We start from the raw sequence: 23975 nt of genomic DNA on the forward strand, positions 1-23975 counted from the left end.
AACTCCAGCGAAAGATTTAAATCTAGAGCGAGTAACGCGATGCCTCGCGTTTGGTGTGTACATAGCATTATGCAGGGTTCACACCAGACGCGGTAGAGGCGGCAAGCGAGAGTGATTTACATGTTAAGTCAATGCAAAGATGTGATTAGGCATCCTGCGGCGCGGTAGGCGAGCGGCGCGAATGGCGCATTCCGCAGGAAACGCGAAAGTTAAAAAATCTTAACTTCGGCGGATTTCCGCACCGCGTGAACTACGCGCGAATGAAGCGTGTAAACTCAAATGTTCAAGCGTCAAACTACGCGCGAATAGCGCGTTTTTGCCACCTCTACCGCATCTGGTGTGAACCCTGCATAATCGGGTCTTTGCATTGACTTAACATGTAAATCACTCGCGATTGCCGCCTCTACCACGAACTGCGATGCCCTGCGTTTGGTGTGTACGTAGCATTATGTCGGGTTTACACCAGACGAGAGTTCAAAGATTTGCGCAAGTAGATTACATACAAAGTCAATGCAAAGACGTAATCAGACGCATCCCTGCATGGGGCGATGCGAATGATGCGCTATGGGCGGCGCGTTTACCGCAAAAACACGCACAATTCGCCTCAAACGTGTTTTCGCCCAAGTTGAAAATATTCAACTCGAGCGAAAAATTCGCATAACCAAAGTTAAATCTCGCGAGTAATCTAGAGCGAGTAATGCGATGCCTCGCGTTTGGTGTGTACGTAGCATTATGCAGGGTTCACACCAGACGCGGTAGAGGCGGCAAGCGAGAGTGATTTACATGTTAAGTCAATGCAAAGATGTGATTAGGCATCCTGCGGCGGGGTAGGCGAGCGGCGCGAATGGCGCGTTCCGCAGGAAATGCGAAAGTTAAAAAATCTTAACTTCGGCGGATTTCCGCGCCGCGTGAACCACGCGCGAATGAAGCGAGTAAACTCAAATGTTCAAGCGTCAAACTACGCGCAAATAGCGCGTTTTTGCCACCTCTACCGCATCTGGTGTGAACCCTGCATAATCGGGTCTTTGCATTGACTTAACACGTAAATCACTCGCGATTGCCGCCTCTACCGCGTCTGGTGTCAACCCTTAGAAGTTCGCAGCCTTTGAAATTGGGACACAGCTCCTGTCTATTAGCTCTGTTTGCCATTTCTATTCTGGTGCATTCAAATTTGGGCCACCACATGTATAATCATTGCATTTCTATGATATGTAATACAAGGCATTTGTGTTATAAGCAGCGGCTGAATCTCTGGTGGTAAGGATTTTGCCGGAAAGGGTGGAGGTGTCACAAGGAAACCAAGTGACGCTCAGGTGTCACGTATCTGGAAATCCACCACACTATTTCTTCTGGTCCCGTGAGGACGGCCGTCTGATCTCCAACACAGCCGAGAGACACAATCAAGGTACTTCCCAGATTCCTAGAAGCACGAATGTTTACAAGTAAAGTGCATGGAGGTCTCTCCAAACGACTCTTCAAACTTTGAGAAACCAAGTGCACATGGGGGATTTGTTGTGACAACGTGTGTTCATAATGATTAATTTCAACCCACAGGACAGGCGCTGCATTTCCCCAGCGTGCGCCCCAGTGATGCTGGTGTTTACATCTGCACATGCAGAGACCAGCGCAGCACCAATAGGAGCAAAGCTGAGATTGTCGTTAAAAGTAAAATTATTTATTAGAGCCAAATAAATCACATAAATACTATATTTATGTCACCGTCTTCATTCTTGATCATTGTATCATGTTTCCCTCACAGCTTTACCCTCCAAACCTATCGAAGTCTTTATAGAGGAACCTAAATTACAGCGCGTGACCGTGGGAACCACAGTGAACTTCATCTGCACAGCCAAAAGCAAGGTACAGACTTGGTCATCAATGCACAGATCACATCCTCTCTGATTTCCTGACAGAGACATATAGTGCCCTCCATAAGTTTGGGGAAAAATTGCTCTGCCTCTGTTGTCCCAGTGCTTACAGAGGGCACTGTATATCAGTATTAGCATGTGTGCATAATTGAAATTATTTGCATGCATGCTCTTGTCTCACAGCTGCCAGCATACACCCTGGTTTGGACCCGCAGAGGCAAAGGAAAGCTGCCTAACCGAGCCATGGATTTCAATGGAATCCTGACCATTCAGAATGTGCAGCCTGGGGACGCAGACACCTATGTTTGCACAGGCTCCAATATGTTAGGCATGGACGAGGGCACGGCCCACCTCTATGTCCCAGGTTCGTGATTGGCTCCATATATTATCAGCCCCACTCTCAGCCTTTAGTTGTCTGGTATCGCACGCCTCTTTGCTTTGTTTTTTTACTTTGTTGTCTTTTCAGCATGGCTAACACTTTGTATTGTGTTTAAGTTGCATTGCATTAATCACAACAATTGTGCTTTTTCATGCCTTACTGAGTTTCTGCTTGGGTTTTTTCTCTTACTCACACCAACCTCAACAGCTTCTCGCATTGCCGGTGTAAAATCTTTACACCAAATGATACAGCTTGTGAATGGTTCATAAGAAAAGTGACATTTTGATTTATGAAATTTTAGCATAACAATCTATTATTTTCGAATCAAGTCTAATTCAGCACCTGAAAATAAATTTCATAAAAAATAAACAAGTAGTTAACTAGATTTTTTGTCTATGCTTACAAAGGGTTAAAGCTGAAACCTAGAGGAATAACATGACTTGGATTAAGAAAAAAACTTAGACTTTTCGAACTACGAAGATCATTTTGTTATGTGATTCACATATTAAACAAACTAAAGAGCTGTGGATTACAAAGCAGACTCCTGTAATGAAAACTAAGGACAGTTATATACATTTCCACATTTATTTTATTGCAAAATGCAGTAGCACTTACTAAATTCAGTCAGCAAGAATAATTTTTTTGTAAATGATTTTACAAACTTTACAATTAAAACGTATTTGATAATTTATACAGGCTTTATTCATGAATATGATTTATGAATCCGTTTTACTAACCTCAACAGTCTCATACAGTTGTATATCTCTATGCATACAGTCTTTGGTAGCAGTAAAAAGTTAGCTGCTGGTGTATTGGGTCTTCTTATGGTGGCGGTTCTGTGGCTTTTGACCTGTGTCAGTATCTGGTGGTGTTATTCCTACTAGCGGTTATTTGTGTCTTGGTTTCGGGGCATTTGGACTGTCATTCCTCTCCTCTGAGGTGGTCTTACTGGGATAGCGGTTGATGAGGTGGGGTTGTCATAAATACTGGGATTCGTCAGCCAAAAGGACTGCAGGCTCAATCTCTTTCCTGACCCCAAGAAATGAATTCCACCTATTTTGTCACGGACCTTTTTAAAATGGTGCTATTGATGGAGCGGTAGTTTGAATGTTGCGTTTTTGACAAATGTAATCTTTCCATGTAAAAGAATTGTTTCTGTTTGTTTTTTGGTTATCTTACATAAATCTGTATGTACTGTGGGATGTTATATAAGATAAATTACACGTTTCAGCATTTTAGTTGCAACAGTTGCCTCAGTTAATAAATTTATGGAGAGGCATGTTAAAAAATATGTAATTAAAGACAATTCTTAAAAACAGTGATCCAAAGTTATTTTTAATCACCTAAATCCATATTTATTTTTTGACTGATTTGATCTCTACAATTGCTCTCAAAGAAACTTTTTTGGTTAAGAGAAAATATGACTGAAATAATTTAGGTTCACTTCGAGGCTGCATGTGAATGATTTATAATAGATAGTTGTTTTTATGTTTTTGAATATTTTGTTTTTGTTCCTATCAGTATGTATGTTTTATTTAGTTGTTCAGTATGGTGCTTTTCTTTTTTTTAATCAAGGATTTAGGTGTATTTAGTTATTTGATGAATTAAAGCAATATTTAATTTTGTACATTTTTGAAATGGTGCTGTATCTTTAAAAGATTTTTATGTTATGATTCCATTGTGTTTTATTTACCTAAACTGTGAACTGTATGTACAAATGATTCTTCAAATGATGAACATATTAAAATGAATAATAGGTAGAACATCATTGCTCTATGGAATTATAACTGAAAACATGGAAATAAAATCCAAAAATAGACATTTATCAATCACAAGCTGTATTAAAAAAAAAAAAATGCAATATGAATGTTTATGACAAAGTAAAGCTTTTACATGTGTTTTGGCGATACTAACCCGCATGCTTGGATTTATCTGTGTGCTGTTTTTTTCCACACCTGTATATAAAAACTGGCAATACCTCACTCATTTTACAATGTTTTTTACAATGTGCATTGATTTTCAGTGTTTTTATGTCTTAATGGGGGAAGTTGTTGCTTGGCATTTTATAGCAGCAATGCATCAGCTTGTCTATCATTGACTGTAATGTACTTAAATGACAACTAGTGCGAATCTCGAGCTATAGAGTGTATTGTGAAAACATGTCATGGATGCTGTAATGGTAATACAAATAAGCTTTATGTGCTCTCGAGCACGGCCATAAGTCATTTTAAATAGTTTATTGATTTTGAAATGTCTAAAATATGACATGTAATGGTGTAATTATTGTGACTGACAACCTCAGGAGACATTTTCAAAGCTGCCTATTAAACACCAAATGATCTCTAGTAACATTACAGTGTTTCGGCTAGCTTACCTATCTAGAAACTCCATAAATAATACGTTTCCCACCCATGAAAGAAATGCAGCATATTTTGGCCGAAGTACAACACACAATTACGCATAAAAATGCAAGCTGTGCCCCAGTTCTGGAGCTCTGAAGTCACACTGAAATATTTGAGGGCACCAGTGCGCTATGCTCAAAGAACCTTCTGGAGACTCAGTATCTACCTGTCCATCATCCACAGAGGCGTCTCAGTCACAGATGTTTTACACAGCCTATGAGATGTTTGAAGGACATAGAAAGCGTAAGTCCGCATTGCGCTCTCTCTCTCTATCTCTCCAGACATGGAGGGATCTATCTCTCTCAAGCATGCAACCACCAACCACCTTTTATCATCTCAAGTAATGCCGGGGTACAGCCAAACTATGAGCAAAATGATCTTAAGATTGTTGTTATTTGAAATGTATTTTTTGAGATGTACATATGAGCATTACTTGATATGTTCAAGCTTTCATGGCCTATTGTATATGGGTCCATTGAAGCTGCATGCTTGCACAAGTGGGGATTTCTCTTTGTTGTATTTTGTATGAATCTTATTTAGATTTTTCAATTATAGTGATTTCTAGGGATTCAGACAAATTAATTCAGTTGGATTGCTAAGGTTATTGAAGCTCAAAATAAGTTGTATACTTAACTAAATGTCACACTTAATACTTAACAAAGAGAGATTCCCTGCATTTCTTCAGCCCAGCATCTTGTTTTCAATATATGAGACTATGGTGGGTTATATCACACATCCAGTAACAACTGTGCTTCAAACATCATACCAAATTGTCATCAGTCATGTGACACTGCCTGTTCAAATGTAAGACTATATCATAGACCGTATTTAAACAAGTAGGAATTATTTAACAAAGTCATCGCATGATAAATTTACATTCGTATATCAAATGGCAGCTAAATGCAGACTGTTCAGTCACTAAGACTCAAACTGGAGTTTAATATGGCTTACACAGGCCTGTGTCCGCCCTAGTTGGTCAAAGAAAGCTTTCTTTTGCTCTGTTGCCCTGGAATCCCTGTATATAGAGGGCTCACCCGCCAGCCAAGTTGGCAAAGAGTACAGTGAGAGCCTCACACTGTCTGCCTTTTCTCATCTGTGTCATCTGTCCTCGGGCTGACTGCCAACCAACATGACTTCACATTCATCAACAGCTTTGGCAGCCGACACATGCTGTACACACTGTCATGTCTTGCATGAACATTCTCATGAATGCAAAAGTATATATTTATAAAGAATTTAGTTTTTTGGTGTATTTTTATTCATAATAGCCTACTGTAAATACAAATGAGCAAGATGAACATAACACTTGATATCATTTAAAAATAGTTGGAGTGACGGTTCGAAACAAGCTATTCACTAGAAACAAATGTTCTCTGTCAGGCAGTTCATAAAAAGCCTGTTTGTCCAAAACGCTTGGGTGCTCCCATAGCGTCTGCCGTTGCTAAGCAACCTAAGCATTGCGTGATGTCGGGCCTATAGATATGCATAATAAAGGCTATAGATGTGTTATGGCGGAGTCTCTTCATCATCACCTGGCGGCCATCTTACCACAGGCAGCTCGCTCACTCCTAGCATTGAGTTTTAATGGTGCAAGTACTTTTAAATTACCATAACTTGCTCAATTTTCTACCAATTTTCAAACGGTTTGGTTTCTTACAAACGTTATTAATGTGGCTATAATCCTGGATGCTTTAACATGTTTTATTAATTCATTTTTTTTGTATAAGTATGCAGTGTCATAGGTACATCTTTGACATTTAAACTGTAACAAACCAAACCATTTCAAAATCAATAGAAAATTAAGCAAGTTATGGTCATGTAAAAGTACATGTACCATTAAAACACAATGCTAAGAGTGAGCGATCGCCCTGTGGTAAGATGGCCGCCAAATGCGGACATTCTACTCAATTGGCCAGCAGCGTGGGCGAGACATCTAGCCTTTATTATACATATCTATGGTCGGGCTGAGCACCCACAGACAGAAAAAGAAATCGGAGCCTAGCACCAAATGTATGCTGTACATACCTGTGCCTAAAGGGTTCATGCAAATTAGGAGCTTTTAAAGCAGGTTTTCAACCTTAATAACTTCAAGGCCCCCCTATTGTCCACAACAATATTTGAAGCCCCCTAATTCACAATTTCTAGCAAATAAAATAGAGCTTGACACAGGTGTGTATTCTTTACAAAAATAATTAAACACTAAGAAATATCTAGATTTTTAGTTGTTTTAGCTTATTTAAATGCATCAATTTGTCTTATTTTATGAGGCCCCCGTTTTAAAGGGTGCTGTCCCGGTGACAGCTTGCGACCATTAAAAAACAGTATTCTTGGACCAGGGGTCTCCAACAGGAGTTGTAATATCTACATGGTGCCCCAAAGCACATTTCAATTGTAATATTTATATATTACATATTTTTATATTAGCTTGGCTTGGTTTACGTATGTTAACATTTTAAACTATTATAAAACATATCAACAAGCAAAATAAAATAAAATAAAATCAACAAGCAAAACAAAAAAGTTTGGGGTGGACTATATCAAAATGTAGCCCTCCAGATTTATTTATGTTTTATCTATTGTGGGTAGCCCTTGCTCACAAAAAGGTTGGAGACCCCTGTCTTGGACAGTATTCTTTTTTAGTGAAATAAGGTTCTACAGACTATGAGTAAAGGTAAGACAGAAAACCCTAAAATGTCTTTGTAGAACGAAAAATATTTTAGAAAAAACCATTAAACGTTAAATCCAGTGAATCTGTTTCTAAAATGTTTTATGATCAATTAAGGACTCGGTCTATTTGGTTACGAAGAGGTATTATTTGTAATACAGTTAGTGGCATTCCAGTTTAGAGTGCTCTTTATTTCTGGGATTAATGAGTTTTTTACCTCAACTGTAGCTGCTGAAGGGTCCCAGCCGGTTGCTACGGTCAGTCCACGTGTGCTGACGGTTAATCAGGGTGAGAGGGCAGAGTTTCGCTGCACAGTGACCGGCAATCCAACCCCTGCTGTTGAATGGATAGGTAAGGCCGTAGATTTTAACTTTAAATATGCTTAAAAATATTTACCGTACTGTTCAAATGTGTAGAAACTGTCTCTAAGTTTTCTCGTTATCTTAAAAGTATTTGAAAGGTGTATGTTTAAATTTTGAATTTACGTTTGGAGACAAAAATATAATTGTACCAACATAATAATTTCTACGAATTCGTAGAGACATCTGCAAAAATAAATATATATAAAACATATTTAAAGACTTTCGCGTAACCGTATTACTTCCTGTTATTCATAAAACAGCCTCTAGATGGCACAGTTTCAAATTTGTTTTCGATACAATGCAGGATGAAATAGGAAATTAATACATATTCAAGTTTATGTCTACATAAAAATGTTGATTGGTTGTGAATTCACAACATAATTCCTATTCCTATATCCTCAATTTTGATGTGGCAAAAATATAAATAAAGAATGAGTCTTTCGAAACTTTTGAACAGTACTGTACAGTATAAGAAAATATAAATGTATATTTTGATTTGTGGTTGCCATAGTTTTGCAAAGTAAGCATTTGTTGGTCCTGTTAAAACTTTTCAAAGGATAATGATACAGTGTTATCAACTTTGGTAAAAAATCTCATTGGTTATAAAACCAACAAGAATGACGATCTGGGTTTATTTAAAAGGGACATATCATTAAAATCTGACTTTTTCCATGTTTAAGTGCTATATTGGGTCCCCACTGCTTCTATCAACCTAGAAAATGTGAAAAAGATCAACCCAGTAACTTAGTTTTGGTAAACCATTCTCTGCAAGCATGTGAATAAATAAGTCATTGAAATTTGCCTCCCCTTGTGATGTCAGAAGGGAACCTTATTATAATAACCCCACCCCTTAATCTGCACTATCCAACCACAGCACTCCCATTTAATGCAGAGAGAGAGAAAGAGAGAGAGTAATTGAGTATTATTTTTACAAACCTCATGGCGATCAGTGTTTGTTTGCATTTCATCAGCACATTTGCAGCTTATTTGCATCACACCTACAAAGTAGCAATTTTAAGATGTTATAATAAATTCTCTATATGTTATTTTAAGCGAAAATTTCTGGGATCATAAAAAGAAATGTTCCCTTTAAGCAATATTTTGTCATGCTAAAGGAGATGAGTATAACTCCTGGCATCGTGTTTGGAAATATGTTCTTTTTTCAGGAGCTCCAGGAAACCGTATCAGCTCCAAAGCCATCATTCGTAACGGAGTACTGACCATTTCGTCTGTGGATCGCTCTGATGAGGGAGAGTACATCTGCAAGGCTCTGAACACACATGGCGAGCATACAGCCCGTGGAGTTCTCCATGTTCAAAGTACATCTCAAACATTTCTGAAATTATAGTGTAAAGCATTCCAGAAGCAGTATGTGAGAGGTTACTGGTTTCTACCAATGTTTCAGGTACATCAAGTCATCATAGTCTTCCCCTCGTCCAAGTGAGTACCAAAAGTATAGAAGCTCACGAGGGTGACACATTAAGGTTGTACTGCAGGGCCATTGGCAACCCCACACCCAAACTCATGTGGAAGAAGAGAGGTGGTCCACTACCCCCACAGGTGAGAAACCCGATACCTGCGCATTTAACATGAATCTGTATTTGAGGGTTATGCCACTTACATTTTTGCATTGTTTTTAAAACACTCATCTTGTCCCTCTTTTGAGTTATTTTCTGTTTCACCCTGTGTCTTGATGTTTGTTCAGGCAATTCCCTCTCATGGTTTCCATCAGTTTAAAAGCAACAGTCTCGATGTGTTACAGAGACGTATTGAAGAGCTACAGGTCTGTCCATTTGTCTGATGTCTGTGTCACGCGTCCCATCCCATCTGTCTCGCCTCACTCGCTCTCACCAAAATCGATGTGAACTAAACGCATGATTTATGTAATCGTTCATGTGACATCCATTTATTTCAGGTTTAGTTAACTCGGTTTAAAATAAAACATAGACAGATGACTTTTATCGTGGGCGCATTCACACTGCCGCAGAGTTTTGAGAGTGACAGACACATTTAAAGAGAGAGTTCACCCAAAATGTATTTATCCTTATGTTGTATTCTGTTAAACACAGAAGAAGATATTAGGATAATATTAGACATACGATAAGTGATATCTGTAATGTGAGTACGCACTGCTTGTTTAAATCATACACTTATTAAGTTAATGCACTGTTGGATTTGGGTTATTTGAAATATGAGACATTAGCAACCCATCCCATGCCACCGGTGGGTGGACTTTGGTCTCTTGCATACCGCTTGTCTTTGTGGCCTGTTTTGTTCTGCCTGAGAGCATCCCTGCATTTTGTCAGCTTTTCCCAGGGTGTGCTCTGGCCTTGCCGCGCGGCCATGCAGAAATACTGTGTGCTTTAGAGAACGGTCCGCTTTTGAAAATTTGTGAATGGTTTCAGACTCATTTAACTAAGCAGGACTCGACGCCACGCTCCGGTAGATCAGAGTTAAGCGGCTTTGCCTCTGGATAAAAAATACCATCCTGTCTCTCCTACGGGTGCGATCATGTTGTTCCCTTCAGAGATTTCTGTTGATGTAACATGCTTTTGGGCTTGGCTGTAACTTGTGAAAAATGTGACACCAGGGATGATCATAAATCTGTGTAGTTTATAAAACTAAGGGTTACTTTGCATTCCAGGATGTCTTTAGATTTATGTGTACTGTATGTGGTCGCTGTAGCTGCTTTAACTGTCCATTGTCATTAATATGTGAATTAATCCACCTCACCAATCCAATTAATAAATCACAGGTAAATACAGGTAAATAATTTGCTAATGTAGACCTGTAGCGCCATAACACTATTAAAGAATAACAATTATCTCGAGTTATGGGCAGAAATTACATAATGTGGAGTGTGTGATTTCTGTAGGAGTGTATTTTTTTTTAGATTTTGTCAAAAGTGATTCATTGTTATATACAGTAACACTGTTGTTACTGTATGTTGGGCGTTCAGATAGCAATTGTATTTGAAGAGTTTGGTTCCAAAACGCAATAAATCCATTTTGACAAATTTTGGTAAAAACATGTTTTCTATACCAAGAGATGATAAGATGAAAACCACTATTTTCTGTTACAAACTTTCACATAGCATCTTTAGGTTATAAAAACATAAAAAATTCAAATCCATAACTTGATTTTCAAAGATTTATTATAAAAACAAATTATTTTTTCCACAAAATGCAATAAATCCATGACGTTTTTTTCACAATTCTATGAATCTATTCACTCAATGTATAAATGTGCATTCATTTTTGCCATTTTATATTAATTTAGTTGAACAGTTGTACACAATGATTAAAAAAATAAACATTAATGGCATTAATCAAAACACTTACTTTGTCATATTAGGAACAGTGTCATTCGTGCGGTTATACTTGCCGTCGTCGCTTAACATTTTTCACAGCGATCAGCTGTGATTTTCGTTGACTTTGAGTAAAATTATGGAAAGTTTTTCTTAAGATCCACTGGGGTCAATGTGTTAGCACGAGTGAAGCTAGATGCTGTCGGAAGAACAAGCGATCGTCTCCCGAGTGCCTCTCCCGTAAATTATTAGATGTTGATGGCTTACGTTTCTTTCCTGTCACAGAAAGCCATCACAGGTTTATCAATTCTATTAAAGTATTATTTTGTTTTTGTTTGTTTGTTGATCACGAAGAACAAAGTAGATGAGAAAAACTAGGACTCTGTGTACTCAACGCGCCGCCATTGTTTGTGTACATTGCGTGGAATAGTGCGCTGTAATGTGTGGACCGGATTTATTGCGTTCTGTAGAAAAAGAGGAGTGGCGTTTATTGCGTTTTGGGAAAAAAGGGAGAAAAGATGACAGAATAACACAGCGGATATGGGATTTTGCATAAAATTAAGAATTTACTTTAAAATACTGACCTGACATAATACTGATTTTGGCAGTAACTCATTTTTTTCAAAAATGGCGTTTATTGCGTTTTGGAACCAAACTCTTCATTTGTTCCTGCTACATAGGTGCAGAAATTACACACTTCACCTTTAATAAATTACTAAAATGCTAAACTGTAACATCATAATACTGTAATTAATGTGAAGTTCCTTTCCAGGCAACAAAACAATGTATTTAAACTGTATTAGTTTAGCATATTATAAGGTAAGTAATGCATATGATGTCTCTGCTGTTGATTTTGGTACAGTATCTGTTTATTTTGCTATATTGACCAAAATCACTTTGTTGAGATACAAATCACATGCAATATATGTTATAAACACTTACATATACTGTATATTCTCCTTAGATCCGTGGGGAGCGCACTGACATTGGCACTCTACTCGTACCAAACATTAGATCCTCTGATGCTGGCACATATATCTGTGTTGGCACCAACACTGCTGGGTCCTCAGAGGCTTACATTGAGGTCTCTGTCAAAAAAGGTTAGTCTTATCCATAAACTGATCACCAACAGAAATCTGATCCATGAATGATACAGCGGGAAAAATAAGTATTTGACACATCAGCATTTTTATCAGTAAGAGGATTTTTTAGGTGGGCTATTGACACAAAATGTTGAAGTCATCAAGCCAAATATTGAATTCATACAAAGAAATCAGAACATTTAAGTATACAAGTTGAGTCATAATAAATAAAGTTAAATGACACTGGGAATAAGTATTGAACACATGAAGAGGACAAGGTGCAAAATGGCATAGAAAGCCAGGAGATCACCTGAACTCTGTCAGTATTGAGAGAGAAACCCTGTCCCCTATCAGTACTAATTGATATCAGCTGCTTTAGTCCTAATTAATGGCCTATGTCTTTGTAATCTTATTGTTGAAAAGCACTTTGATGGGAATGGTTATAGGTGCATTTCCAGAATGCTGAATGTTCCTGTGAGCACTGTGGGAGGCCATTATTCGGAAATGGAAAGAGCATCACTTCACCATAAACCGGCCATGATCAGGTGCTCCACATAAGATCCCTTTCCTAGGAGTCCAAAGAATAATCAGGAGAGTTCTCCAAGAGCCAAGAATCACTCAGGCAGAACTTCAGGAAGACCTTTGCATCAGCAGGTACTGTTGTTTCAAAGAAAACTATAAGCAATACATTGAACCGCCATGGCATACATGCATGCTCACCAAGCAAGACTCCATTGCTGAACAAAAAGCATGTTGAGGCTCGGTTAAAGTTTGCGAAAGAGCATTTGGAGAAGCCTGTGGATTAACGGGAGACTATAGTATGGTCAGATGAAAGCAAAATTGAACTTTTTGGCAGTCATTCTACACACCATGTTTGGAGAAGGAATGGCACTGCCCACCTCCCCAAGAACACCATACCAACAGTTAAGTTTGGGGGTGGAAGCATCATGGTTTGGGGCTGCTTTTCAGCAGGGGTACTGGCAGACTTTATATTATTGAAGGCAGGATGAATGGAGAATTGTACCGGGACATTCTGGATAAAAATCTGCTGCCATCTACCAGAAAGCTGAAAATAAAAACACAAGGCCAAGGAAACAATGAAGTGGTTTCAAAGAAAGAAAATCTAGTTGCTTGAATGGCCCAGTCAATCACCTGACCTACAGGAAATCCCATAGAAAATCTATGGAGAGAACTGAAGATCAAAGTTCATAAAAGAGGCCCAAGGAACCTTCAAGATTTAAAGACCATTTGTGTGGAAGAATGGGCCAGAATCACTCCTGAGCAATGCAGACGACTGGTCTCTCCATACAAGAGGCGTCTAGAAGCAGTAATCACCAACAAAGGCTTTACTACAAAGTATTAAATAAAGTGTGTTCCATACTTTTTCCCGGTTTCATTTCACTTTATTTATTATGACTCAACTTGTATACTTAAATGTTCTGATTTCTTTGTATGAATTCAATATTTGGCTAGATGGCTACATCTGGTGGAAATTTTGTGTCAATAGCCCACTTAGAAACCCCCTTACTGATAAAAATGCTGATGTGTCAAATACTTATTTTCCCCGCTGTACATGTGCATCTATATACAAATTAAAGGAAGTTTGCAAGCTCACTATTGGAAGCTTTATTCTAATAAGGAACTGGTTCCAGGATAATTGTGATTCCCAATTGGATAAAATTGGGAATCCTTGTAGAACATTTAAAGGAATAGGGAAGGATGAGGAAAATGAAAATCATGTATTCTATGCATTTGTTTATCCTTTAGGATGACATTGATTTTTACCAATTCCTGATCAGATCTCTAAAATTGTTCCAGATTATGAAACGAATCCCAACAGGAATCTTGTACACATTTCTATAGGATTTGTGACTAACATTCCTCACATGTTTCGTTCTTACCTAAACAGGTGAAATATTTCCATCTGGAGTCACCATCCAGCCCTCTACTCCTACTGTAATGGAGGGGGAGGCTCTTGATCTTGACTGCAGTGTCCCAGGAACTTCTCAAACCTCTGTCAAATGGAGTCGGGCAGGTAGACTGCTATCATCCAATCATCAGGTATTACCCAGTCTGCACTATTATCAGACACATGAGCTCTTTAAATCCTTCCCTGTATGAATCATGTGTTTTTGCATGTCTATTTGACTGAAGGTGCTTGGGACTCGGCTGCGTATCCTGCAAGCCTCTTCAGATGATGTTGGAGAATATATCTGTCATGTAGAGAGTGGCCCATCATCTCTTCAGGCTTCTGTATATGTGTCTGTGACTTCCAGTGCCTCCCGTAAGATCTTTAGGGCAAAGTTCAATACAAGTCATTCTTATAGCGCTTTTCACAGTATTATATTGTATCAAATTAACTTTACAGTAAATACACAGTAAATAGAGATGCTGTTGACTAAAACATAATAGCATGATTTTATAGATAGGACAGCATCCATGTTGGGGCGTGGGAATAACATTATTATCACTCAGTCTGTTTTTAGGGTTTGGTTTAGGGTCAGATGTCTGGTTTAATCTCTTTATTTTCAGGTGGTCAAACAGTCAGCCAATCAGATTGAAGCTTGCCAGATATATAATGTGCTTTCTAGTATTTTGTGCAGTATCAATGACAGTTATGGTTTATTTTGGAGTAGGTTTTCAGACACCCATTATCTCCATTGAGCCACACAGTGCCGCGGTGAAGCAGGGTGAGTCAGCCAGTTTCAGATGCAGGGTCCACAGCGGGGCTCCGCCAGTACGCTTAGAATGGAAACCCACCACCAATCATTCTTTCCCAGGTACAATAATATACACTGCTGATTTTGAATGAATGTGATGCAAATGGGTGATGACTAAATGTAAATGTTTTGCCTCTGTTCTTTATGTGTTGTAGATAATGTGGTGATTGGTCCTGAAAATTCAGTCATAACTATTACCAATGCCCAAGCGAAGAACCATGGCACCTATAAATGTGTTGCCAGAAACTTGTATGGAAGTACTCAAAGCATGGTGACGCTCATTGTGAAAGGTAAAGCAGCATTTGATAAGACATGTTTGTTGTATTTCACAAACAGTTAATGTGATGAACCACACTGGTAATTACTTAGACTAACTCCAGTGTCTGTTTTTATGTGCTTGTTTTCTTTCATAGAATCTCCCAAGGCTGTAGTAACACCAACAGGACCGGTGCGAGTCCGGGTCGGCGATCCCATCAATCTGGAGTGCCAAGCCACTGGAGAGCCGAGACCTTCGGTCAGATGGCACAGACTGGACAATAATCGCAGGACAATGCTGACCAGCCCTGCGTCTGCTGATTCCATTGCTAGTGTGCAGGTGATAATTTGAATTTGGATTTATTCTGCTTAAACAGAACCCCCTTAAACAGTAATACTGTATGAAATTGAGTGTAGCATTTTAAGCCTGGCACTTACATCTGTCTGTCCACCAAGGGGATCTTCTCCTGGTACAAAAAACAAGCCCTGTTTTACATACTATCAAGACTTTCTTTAGTAAAAACATCATAATCCGAGTATGTTTTTTTTATTCAGATCTTATTTGCGCGCCCAGAAGACTCGGGCACTTATGTGTGCTTGGCACAGAATAACCAGGGCACAACTGAGACTCGAGTAGATGTGATCGTAGAAGGAGAACATCAGATACCAACCGTTCCTCGAGTCATTGTACGTGAGCCTATGATAGTTGTAGCAGAGGGATCGACTGCCACACTTCACTGCGAAGCTCATGGTAGGTACAACAACACCCACTTTTGTGATTTTATGGCTGTTAATGAACAACAGTAATTACTAAGTGTCATACATTAGTGTATTAATTGAAGACTTCTGACCTCTCTTCTCTTAGGATTCCCTAAGCCCACCATCACTTGGTCTAAAGACCGATCTTCTCTGTCTTGGAGACACAAGGTGGTAGATAACAGCCTGGTCATATCTAATGTGCGTCGTCAGGACTCTGGCCATTACATCTGCAATGCCACTAACCACATGGGCACCAGTGAAGTCACCATCTTGCTGGAAGTAGGCGGTAAGGTTAACTTGTTTCTAGGTGGTTAATAATTTAGCTTGTTTGTTTAATACAGACATTTTTAGCTGTGCTTTTAACACAGTCTCACCCCATTTCGTCAATATTTGACGACACTTGACCATTCGTCATATGTTGACGTGAAGGGTATACCTTTCGCGTCATTTTTTGACGAACTGGGGACTTCAATACTATTACGTCCGTTGCATTCTCTTTCCTATTTTATTACCATTTGCGCGTCGGTTTAGGGTTAGATTACGCAAAATTAAACAGTGTACGCGAAATTAAACAGTGTACGCGAAATTAAACAGTGTATGCGAAATTAAACAGTTGTCACCTGGCGTTGGGGTTAGAAACAGTTGTCACCTGGCGTTGGGGTTAGAGTTAGGTTTGGGTAGGGATGTCATTATGTAAATCTAACCCTAAACCGACGCGCAAATGGTAATAAAATAGGAAAGAGAATGCAACGGACGTAATAGTATTGAAGTCCCCAGTTCGTCAAAAAATGACGCGAAAGGTATACCCTTCACGTCAACATATGACGAATGGTCAAGTGTCGTCAAATATTGACGAAATGGGGTGAGACTGGGTTGGTGCTTTTCTACGTAATGAAAGTAAATGGTGACTGTAGTCATACAGTCGTTTCTGAAGAGCTGGACTATCATCAACATAAGAATCATATGGTCTAGTTCAAGGGTGCCCAAACTTTATCCTACCAAGGGCCAAAATTTAAACCTGACTGAGGGCTGTGGGCCGAAAGTTAATGTTGCTGTGTTGTATAAAAATCAAAGTTGCCCTGATTCTCCTAATTTATAATTTTCTAATATTTAAAAAATAAATAAGCAAACATTACTCTGTTTATTATCGAGCCCCTAAGGTGACATTGGAGTAAAAAAATCTAAAGTTTAATTTCATGTGCTCATGTGAAACTTTCATGTGTTCACGCAAAACCTTCACTTGCAGAATTTTTTTTAAGTTTAGTTTCGTGTGCTCGCGTACGTTAATGAATGAAGGTCTCAGAAATGTGATGTTAGTTCTGAGAATAACTGCAGTGTGCTTGTTTTCTTTTACAGAATCTCCCAAGCCTGTGGTAACACCTACAGGACCGGTGCGAGTCCGGGTCGGCGATCCCATCAATCTTATGTGCCAGGGCGCTGGAGAGCCGAGACCTTCAGTCAGATGGCACAGACTGGACAATAATCGCAGGACAATGCTGACCAGCCCTGCGTCTGCTGATTCCATTGCCAGTGTGCAGGTGATAAGCAATCACTTTCAGGCATTATTTAATTTGGATTCATTCAGAGATTTAAAACAAAACTCCATTTTACAGTATACTGTATAAAATTGAGTATTGCCTAGTGTCTGTCTATTCACTGACTAAGTAGTACAATAATACTGTATAAAATTTGAAAGCATGGCACTTTCTGTCTATCCACCAAGGGGATCTTCTCCTGGTAAAGAGTAAAGCTCTATTTTACATACTATCAAGACTTACTGTAGTAAAAAACATCATAATCCGAGTATGTTTTATATTTAGATTTTAGTTGCACGCCCAGAAGACTCAGGCACATATGTGTGCACGGCACAGAGCAACCAGGGCACAACTGAGACTCGAGTAGATGTGATCGTAGAAGGAGAACATCAGATACCAACCGTTCCCCAAGCCAGCGTACGTAAGCCTTTGATAGTTGTTGCAGAGGGATCCACTGCCACACTTCACTGTGAAGCTCATGGTAGGTACAACCACAAGCACTTCTGTGATAATGGTGTTACTGAACAACAATATATTAAAGAGTCATACATTAGTGTTTAATGCACACAAAGGATGACTTCCGACCTCTCTTACTTCTCGTAGGATTCCCTAAGCCCACCATTACATGGTCTAAAAAACATTCTTCTCTGCCTTGGGGACACAAGATAGTTAGCAACATTCTGGTCTTACATAATGTGGGTCGTCAGGATTCAGGTCAATATGTCTGCAATGCAACTAACCACATGGGCACCAGTGAAGCCACCATCATGCTGGAAGTAGGCGGTAAGCTTAACTTTTTTATTGGCGGTTATTACTTGGCCTTGTTTGTTTAAAGGTGACATAGAATGATTGAACGGAGTATTTATCCTTGTTCTGTGATGTTTTGTTTGGGTATGTAATGCCTTAGAAGCTTCCTTAAAACCTCTCTCAGATAGCTCTATTAGGGTGGGGGATTTTAAACAAGTGGTTTTGCACCTATTTGGCCCCCCCTACTGGCTCAACTTGCAATCTTATTACTGATTGGCTGACTTTGCTACCACTCAAAAAATGTAGCCAATTATTTTAAAGTGGAGGGGCAGTTAGATGCCTGTGATGTCATAAGCATCGGTTTTTCAGATTGGGCCGTTTTCTGGCTGACATTTCTAAAAGAGGAATTTCTATGAGACTGAGATGTTTAGCATGTTTAGCACTTTTTGTATGTTTGTGAATGCGGGTAGACTACCATTATTCAACAAAGACAAGGTGAAAATGGTTTTCATTCTCTTTCCCCTTTAAAGGGATAGTTCACCCAAAAATGAAAATAATGTCATTAATGACTCACCCTCATTCCAAACTCGTAAGCCTTCAATTCATCTTCGGAACATAGTGTAAGTTGTTTTATAATTAGTCCGAGAGCTTGTTAACCCTTCATTGAAAATCTAAGTATACTGTCCATGTTCAGAAAGTTAATAAAAACATCATCAAAGTAGTCCATGTGACATCAGTGGGTCAGTAAGAATGTGTTGAAGCATCGAAAATACATTTTGGTCCAAAAAAAACCCTGACTTTATTTAGCATTGTCTTCTCTTCCCCGTCTGTTGTGAAACGCATGTGTGAGAATAAAGTCACGTCATCCTCAGACATGTTTGTGAAGTTTTTTTTCAAACTTACAGTGTGCGTCTCCCTCAGACTGTAAACAAAGCCCAGGCGCATGAAAAAAACAAAGGGGGCGCACCAGATAACACGTCAGCCGCGTCACTGCAGTCACGTGGCTTTAACCTCGCGCATGCGCTTCACAACAGACGCGGAAGAGAAGACAATGCTGAATAAAGTCATAATTTTTGTTAGACGAAAATGTATTTTCGATTCTTCAACACATTCTAACTGACCCACTGATGTCACATAGACTACTTTGATGATGTTTTATTACCTTTCTGGACATGGACAGCATACCGTGCATAGACTTTCAATGAAGGGTCAACAAGCTCTTGGACTAAATATAAAACATCTTAAACTGTGTTACGAAGATGAACGGAGGTCTAATGAGTTTAAAACGACATGAGGGTGAGTCATTAATGACATTATTTTTATTTTTGGGTGAACTATCCCTTTAAATACAGACATTTTCAGCTGCTCGTTTTGATGCAATGAAAGTAAATGGTGACTGCAGTCATACAGTCGTTTCAGAAGAGCTGGACTATCATACATTCATCATAAGAGTCATAAGTTCTAGTTATGATGCTTTTATTGTGCTTTTTTGTAGCTTCCTATCCCCAGTCTCCATTAACTTTTATTGTATCTTTAAAATGACTTATTTTGTATTTCAAAGAAAAACCAAGTTTGTGATACAAGTTTGATCATTCAGTCATAACTATTGCAAATGCACAAGCAAAAATTAAACATGGCACATATAACTGTGTTGCCACTAACTTACATGGTTCAATATGGAGTAAATGAATAAAGGTCTCAGAAATGTGATGTTAATTCTTGATTTCTTTTACAGAATCTCCCAAGGCTGTAGTAACACCTACAGGACCGGTGCGAGTCCGGGTTGGGGATCCCATCAATCTTGAGTGCCAGGCCGCTGGAGAGCCGAGACCTTCAGTCAGATGGCACAGACTGGACAATAACCGCAGGACAATGCTGGCTAGCCCTGTGCCTTCTGATTCAAGTGCTATTATGCAGGTAATAAAAAATCACTGTCAGGCATTATTAAATTTAGATTAATTTAATAGTAATACTGTATAAAAATGAATATAGCATTTTAAGGCTGGCTGGCACTTACTGCATATAAACTAAGGGACTCTTCTCCTGGTAAATGAAGACCCTGTTTTACATTCTATCAAGATTAACCGTAGTAAAAACATCATAATTCGATTATGTTTTGTATTTAGATCTTAGTTGCACGCCCAGAAGACTCGGGCACATATGTGTGCACAGCACAGAGCAACCAGGGTACAACCGAGACTCGAGTAGATGTGATCGTAGAAGGTGGACCTCAGATACCAACCATTCCCAGAGTCATCGTACGTGAGCCTATGATAGTTGTGGTAGAGGGATCGACTGCCACACTTCACTGTGAAGCTCATGGTAGGTACAATCACACCCAAATGTTTATGCTATGGCTGTTAATGAAGAGTAATAATAGCACATGCTGATATAAACGTGTCAGTTTTTAATGCACACATAGGATGACTTCTGACCTTTCTTACTTTTCTTAGGATTCCCTAAGCCAACCATAACTTGGTCTAAAGAACGGTCTTCTCTGCCTTGGAGACACAAGATAGTTAACAACAGTCTGGTCTTATCTAATGTGGGTCGTCAGGATTCTGGTCAATATGTCTGCAATGCCACTAACCACATGGGCGTCAGTGAAGCCACCATCATGCTGGAAGTAGACAGTAAGCTTTACTTGTTTATAGATGATTATTATTTTGCCTTGTTTGTTTAAAGGGGACATTTCACAAGACTTTTTTAAGATGTAAAATAAATCTTTAGTGTCCCCAGAGTATGTATGTAAAGTTTTAGCTAAAAATACTATATAGATAATTTTATTATAGTATGTTAAAATTGCCACTTTGTAGGTGTGAGCAAAAATGTGCCGTTTTTGGGTGTGTCCTTTAAATGCAAATGAGCTGATCTCTGCACTAAATGTCAGTGCCGTGGTTGGATAGTGCAGATTAAGGGGCCGTGATATTTCCTTCTGACATCACAAGGGGAGCCAAATTTCAATGAGCTAATTCACATGCTTGCAAACAATGGTTTACCAAAACTAAGTTACTGGGATGATCTTTTTCACATTTTTTAGGGTGATAGAAGCACTGAGGACCCAATTATAGCACTTAAACCTAAAAAAGTCATATTTTCATGATATGTCCCCTTTAATCCAGAAAGTTTCAAGCTGCTCTTTTGGAGCTTCCCAGTCCTTTATTGTATCTTTAAAACTTCTCCTTTTGTGCTCCAAGTAATGAAGTAAGCAAGTTTTAAGTAATATGAGTTTAAAACAAGTAATACAAGTTTAAAGGGATCTGTAAAGCAAAGGTTATTTTGGGGCGAATTGTTCCTTTAAGCATATTTTTCTGTTCTTGTAAAGCTTGTAAATTCTTCAACATCCTCTAACTGACATTTCTCTGTTCGACACAGCCCCACCCTATGCCACTTCCTTGCCCGACGACGTGTCAGTGCGAGTGGGTGAAGTAATCCGACTGCAGTGCCTGGCCCATGGCACCCCACCCCTGCGCTATGAATGGAGTAAGGTCAATGGCACCTTGCCCCGTACCGCTCAGGTGCAGGGAGGAGACCTTCAGATTAATCTGGCCACAGATAGCGATGCAGGGACGTACAAATGTATCTCCAGCAACAAGGTCGGAACAAGCGAAGCGCTGGCCAGAGTCCATGTCCGATGTGAGTACTGTCATGTTGTGCAGTATTAGTGTTCTCATAAGTAGAGCATTGTGTCAGCAGTTCAAAAGTCACGGGTTTGATTCTCAGGAAACACATATACTGATAAAAATGTATAGCTTGAATGCACTGCGAGTTGCTTTGGTTTAAAGTGTCTGCCAAATAAATAAATGAGCTCTCTCTGTCCGCAGCACCCCTCTCTGTAAAAGTTTCCCCTCAGGTGGAAGTGAAGGCTCTTGGGAGTGCTGTGGAGTTTACCTGCTCTGCTAAAGGAGGGTCTCAGATTCAGATCGAGTGGCTGAAGGAGGGCGGAGTTCTACCACCAAACCATCACATTTATAATGGAGTGCTCAGGTGAGTGACACCTCAAATCCAAAAGCACCATTCCCATTCAGACCAAGGGGGCAGGTGAGTTTTGAATCCCACTTCCAAAAAAAAATGATTTTATAAAAAAAATTTATGCTTTGAGCAGAATCGAGAACCTTGAGCAAAGCAATGAGGGAATCTACACCTGCAGAGCGAGAAGTCTGTACGGACAGGCTCAGGACAGTGCCAAACTCACCATTCAAGGTCCTTTAACAGACCTAGTATTCAATTTGGTTACTGTATTTTATAAATCGGTTCTCCAAGTTCTATGTTTTTTTTTCACAGCTCTACCAAAAGTGATGATCAATGTGCGCACATCAGTGCAGACGGTGATGGTGGGGAACTCAGTGGAGTTTGAATGTCATGCTGAGGGTGATCCTCAGCCGTCGGTGAGGTGGAGTAAGGTGGGGGGCACTCTTCCCAATCATGTTGTAGTGAAGGGAAATGTTTTGAGGATTGATCAGGTGACCGAAGCAGACCGAGGAAAATATCGTTGTACCGCATCCAACAACGTGGGCTCGGTGCAATCCGAGGTCGACCTTAAAATCCAGGGTTAGTACATGGGTGCATTGATTTATTAGTATACCCAGATTCTTTAGCCAGTGTTGTAGAGTTTAGTAAACACTTATATTTAGTACAAAGTCATGATTGTGAGTCTTTATAATAAGAAGATTGTGTATTTTGTAGCCTTGCCCGAGATCACTGCACAACCAGAGACAAAGGAAGTGACAGTTGGCTCCAATGCGATCTTTCCCTGCATAGCGTCTGGATATCCAGTCCCAACCATCACATGGTCAAAGGTAACTATTTTTTACATGTTGTTATGTTGCCCTGTGCTGAAAATCAAGCTGTGTATGTTTAAGTGTTTTTTAAAAAACAAGTCTCTGATCACCCCAATCCCATAGACCAGCCATGTCATTATTGCCCAAAATAAATATGTTTAAAGCCTGGTACAAAAAGAGTTTTTGGTCTATAAAGCTAATTTTGCCCTTCATGATAACTGTGGGGTGAATTTTTTTGTGACTCATCCGTGTAAATTATATTAAGCCTTAAAGTTCTGCATAATTAAGGGCATGGCCACTTCAGTGACGGGTGAATTGCCACTTCTGTCACTACAGTCGAGCTAGGTGGGCGTGGTTTTAGCAACCAGGCACCTTAGCTTCACCCACGTCCCGCTTCTTGTCCCATTTTCAGTTATACGTGAGTGACATGCGCTGATGCGCTACCAAGATGGTGACAGCAAGCTCTGCCAACTTTGGGCTTCAAAAATGCTCTTCACAAAAATATGGACGTAGTGTCCATGATGTCACGCGTAGGTTACTGGTGATGTCATGGACACATATTTTTTACAGTCTATGTTCGTGACAGTAGGGCATAAGCATATTTGGTTAAAGATTGTAAGTGCACATGAATGTGAAAAAAGTAAAGTGCACAGATAAGTCATTAACTCTTTCCCCGCCATAGACAAGTTATCTCGTCAATTTGCAATACCGATATTATCTTTCGCAGCTTATAAAACACGGAAGTATTGCCCTAAGTTTTGAGGATTGCTCTGCATCTGATCTCTATCAAAAGTCATTTACAAAAATTGAATAATTTATTTGCATAAAATTTGTTGTTTTTGAAGAAACCTACCCATATTTTTGAAGTGATAAAAAGAGAACTTATGAAGGTAGGATGAAAAGTTTTTGCTTAATAGCAAAAAAAAGTTTGAAAGTTTTGATGTCTGTTCTTTCATTTAATATACTGTATGTTTATATATTTAAAGAAAAGCATTTTCTGTGAGGCATTACACTTTTGTGAAAATCATAAAAAATGCCAGTGGGGAAAGAGTTAATATATAAAAAACCACTACAATATTTTCCATAAAAATTTAAAGTTCTTAATTTTAATTT

General features: G+C 39.2%; 1 protein-coding gene across 19 annotated transcripts in view; it reads left to right on the forward strand.

Annotated features, from left to right (window-relative positions):
- The window catches only part of hspg2 (heparan sulfate proteoglycan 2), a 122391-nt gene that overhangs the window by 80582 nt on the left and 17834 nt on the right, over window positions 1-23975 (forward strand). For 12 of the 19 annotated variants that reach the window (XM_073812936.1, XM_073812941.1, XM_073812938.1 and 9 more), the window contains 28 exons: window positions 1238-1405; window positions 1555-1665; window positions 1760-1860; window positions 2052-2232; window positions 4833-4892; window positions 7543-7665; window positions 8843-8995; window positions 9082-9236; window positions 9382-9459; window positions 11948-12083; window positions 13975-14126; window positions 14220-14349; window positions 14702-14845; window positions 14941-15075; window positions 15199-15380; window positions 15596-15791; window positions 15906-16085; window positions 17156-17337; window positions 17620-17815; window positions 17938-18117; window positions 19817-19998; window positions 20208-20403; window positions 20535-20714; window positions 21457-21717; window positions 21906-22068; window positions 22187-22284; window positions 22366-22632; window positions 22768-22880. In XM_073812936.1, the coding sequence (XP_073669037.1) occupies window positions 1238-1405; window positions 1555-1665; window positions 1760-1860; window positions 2052-2232; window positions 4833-4892; window positions 7543-7665; window positions 8843-8995; window positions 9082-9236; window positions 9382-9459; window positions 11948-12083; window positions 13975-14126; window positions 14220-14349; window positions 14702-14845; window positions 14941-15075; window positions 15199-15380; window positions 15596-15791; window positions 15906-16085; window positions 17156-17337; window positions 17620-17815; window positions 17938-18117; window positions 19817-19998; window positions 20208-20403; window positions 20535-20714; window positions 21457-21717; window positions 21906-22068; window positions 22187-22284; window positions 22366-22632; window positions 22768-22880 (4403 nt within the window). The remainder of the gene's footprint in view (window positions 1-1237; window positions 1406-1554; window positions 1666-1759; window positions 1861-2051; window positions 2233-4832; window positions 4893-7542; window positions 7666-8842; window positions 8996-9081; window positions 9237-9381; window positions 9460-11947; window positions 12084-13974; window positions 14127-14219; window positions 14350-14701; window positions 14846-14940; window positions 15076-15198; window positions 15381-15595; window positions 15792-15905; window positions 16086-17155; window positions 17338-17619; window positions 17816-17937; window positions 18118-19816; window positions 19999-20207; window positions 20404-20534; window positions 20715-21456; window positions 21718-21905; window positions 22069-22186; window positions 22285-22365; window positions 22633-22767; window positions 22881-23975) is intronic. The other 7 variants (XM_073812937.1, XM_073812946.1, XM_073812950.1 and 4 more) reach the window with 5 other exon arrangements.

The sequence above is a fragment of the Paramisgurnus dabryanus genome, chromosome 21 (assembly GCF_030506205.2).
Source record: "Paramisgurnus dabryanus chromosome 21, PD_genome_1.1, whole genome shotgun sequence".
NCBI lineage: Eukaryota > Metazoa > Chordata > Actinopteri > Cypriniformes > Cobitidae > Paramisgurnus > Paramisgurnus dabryanus.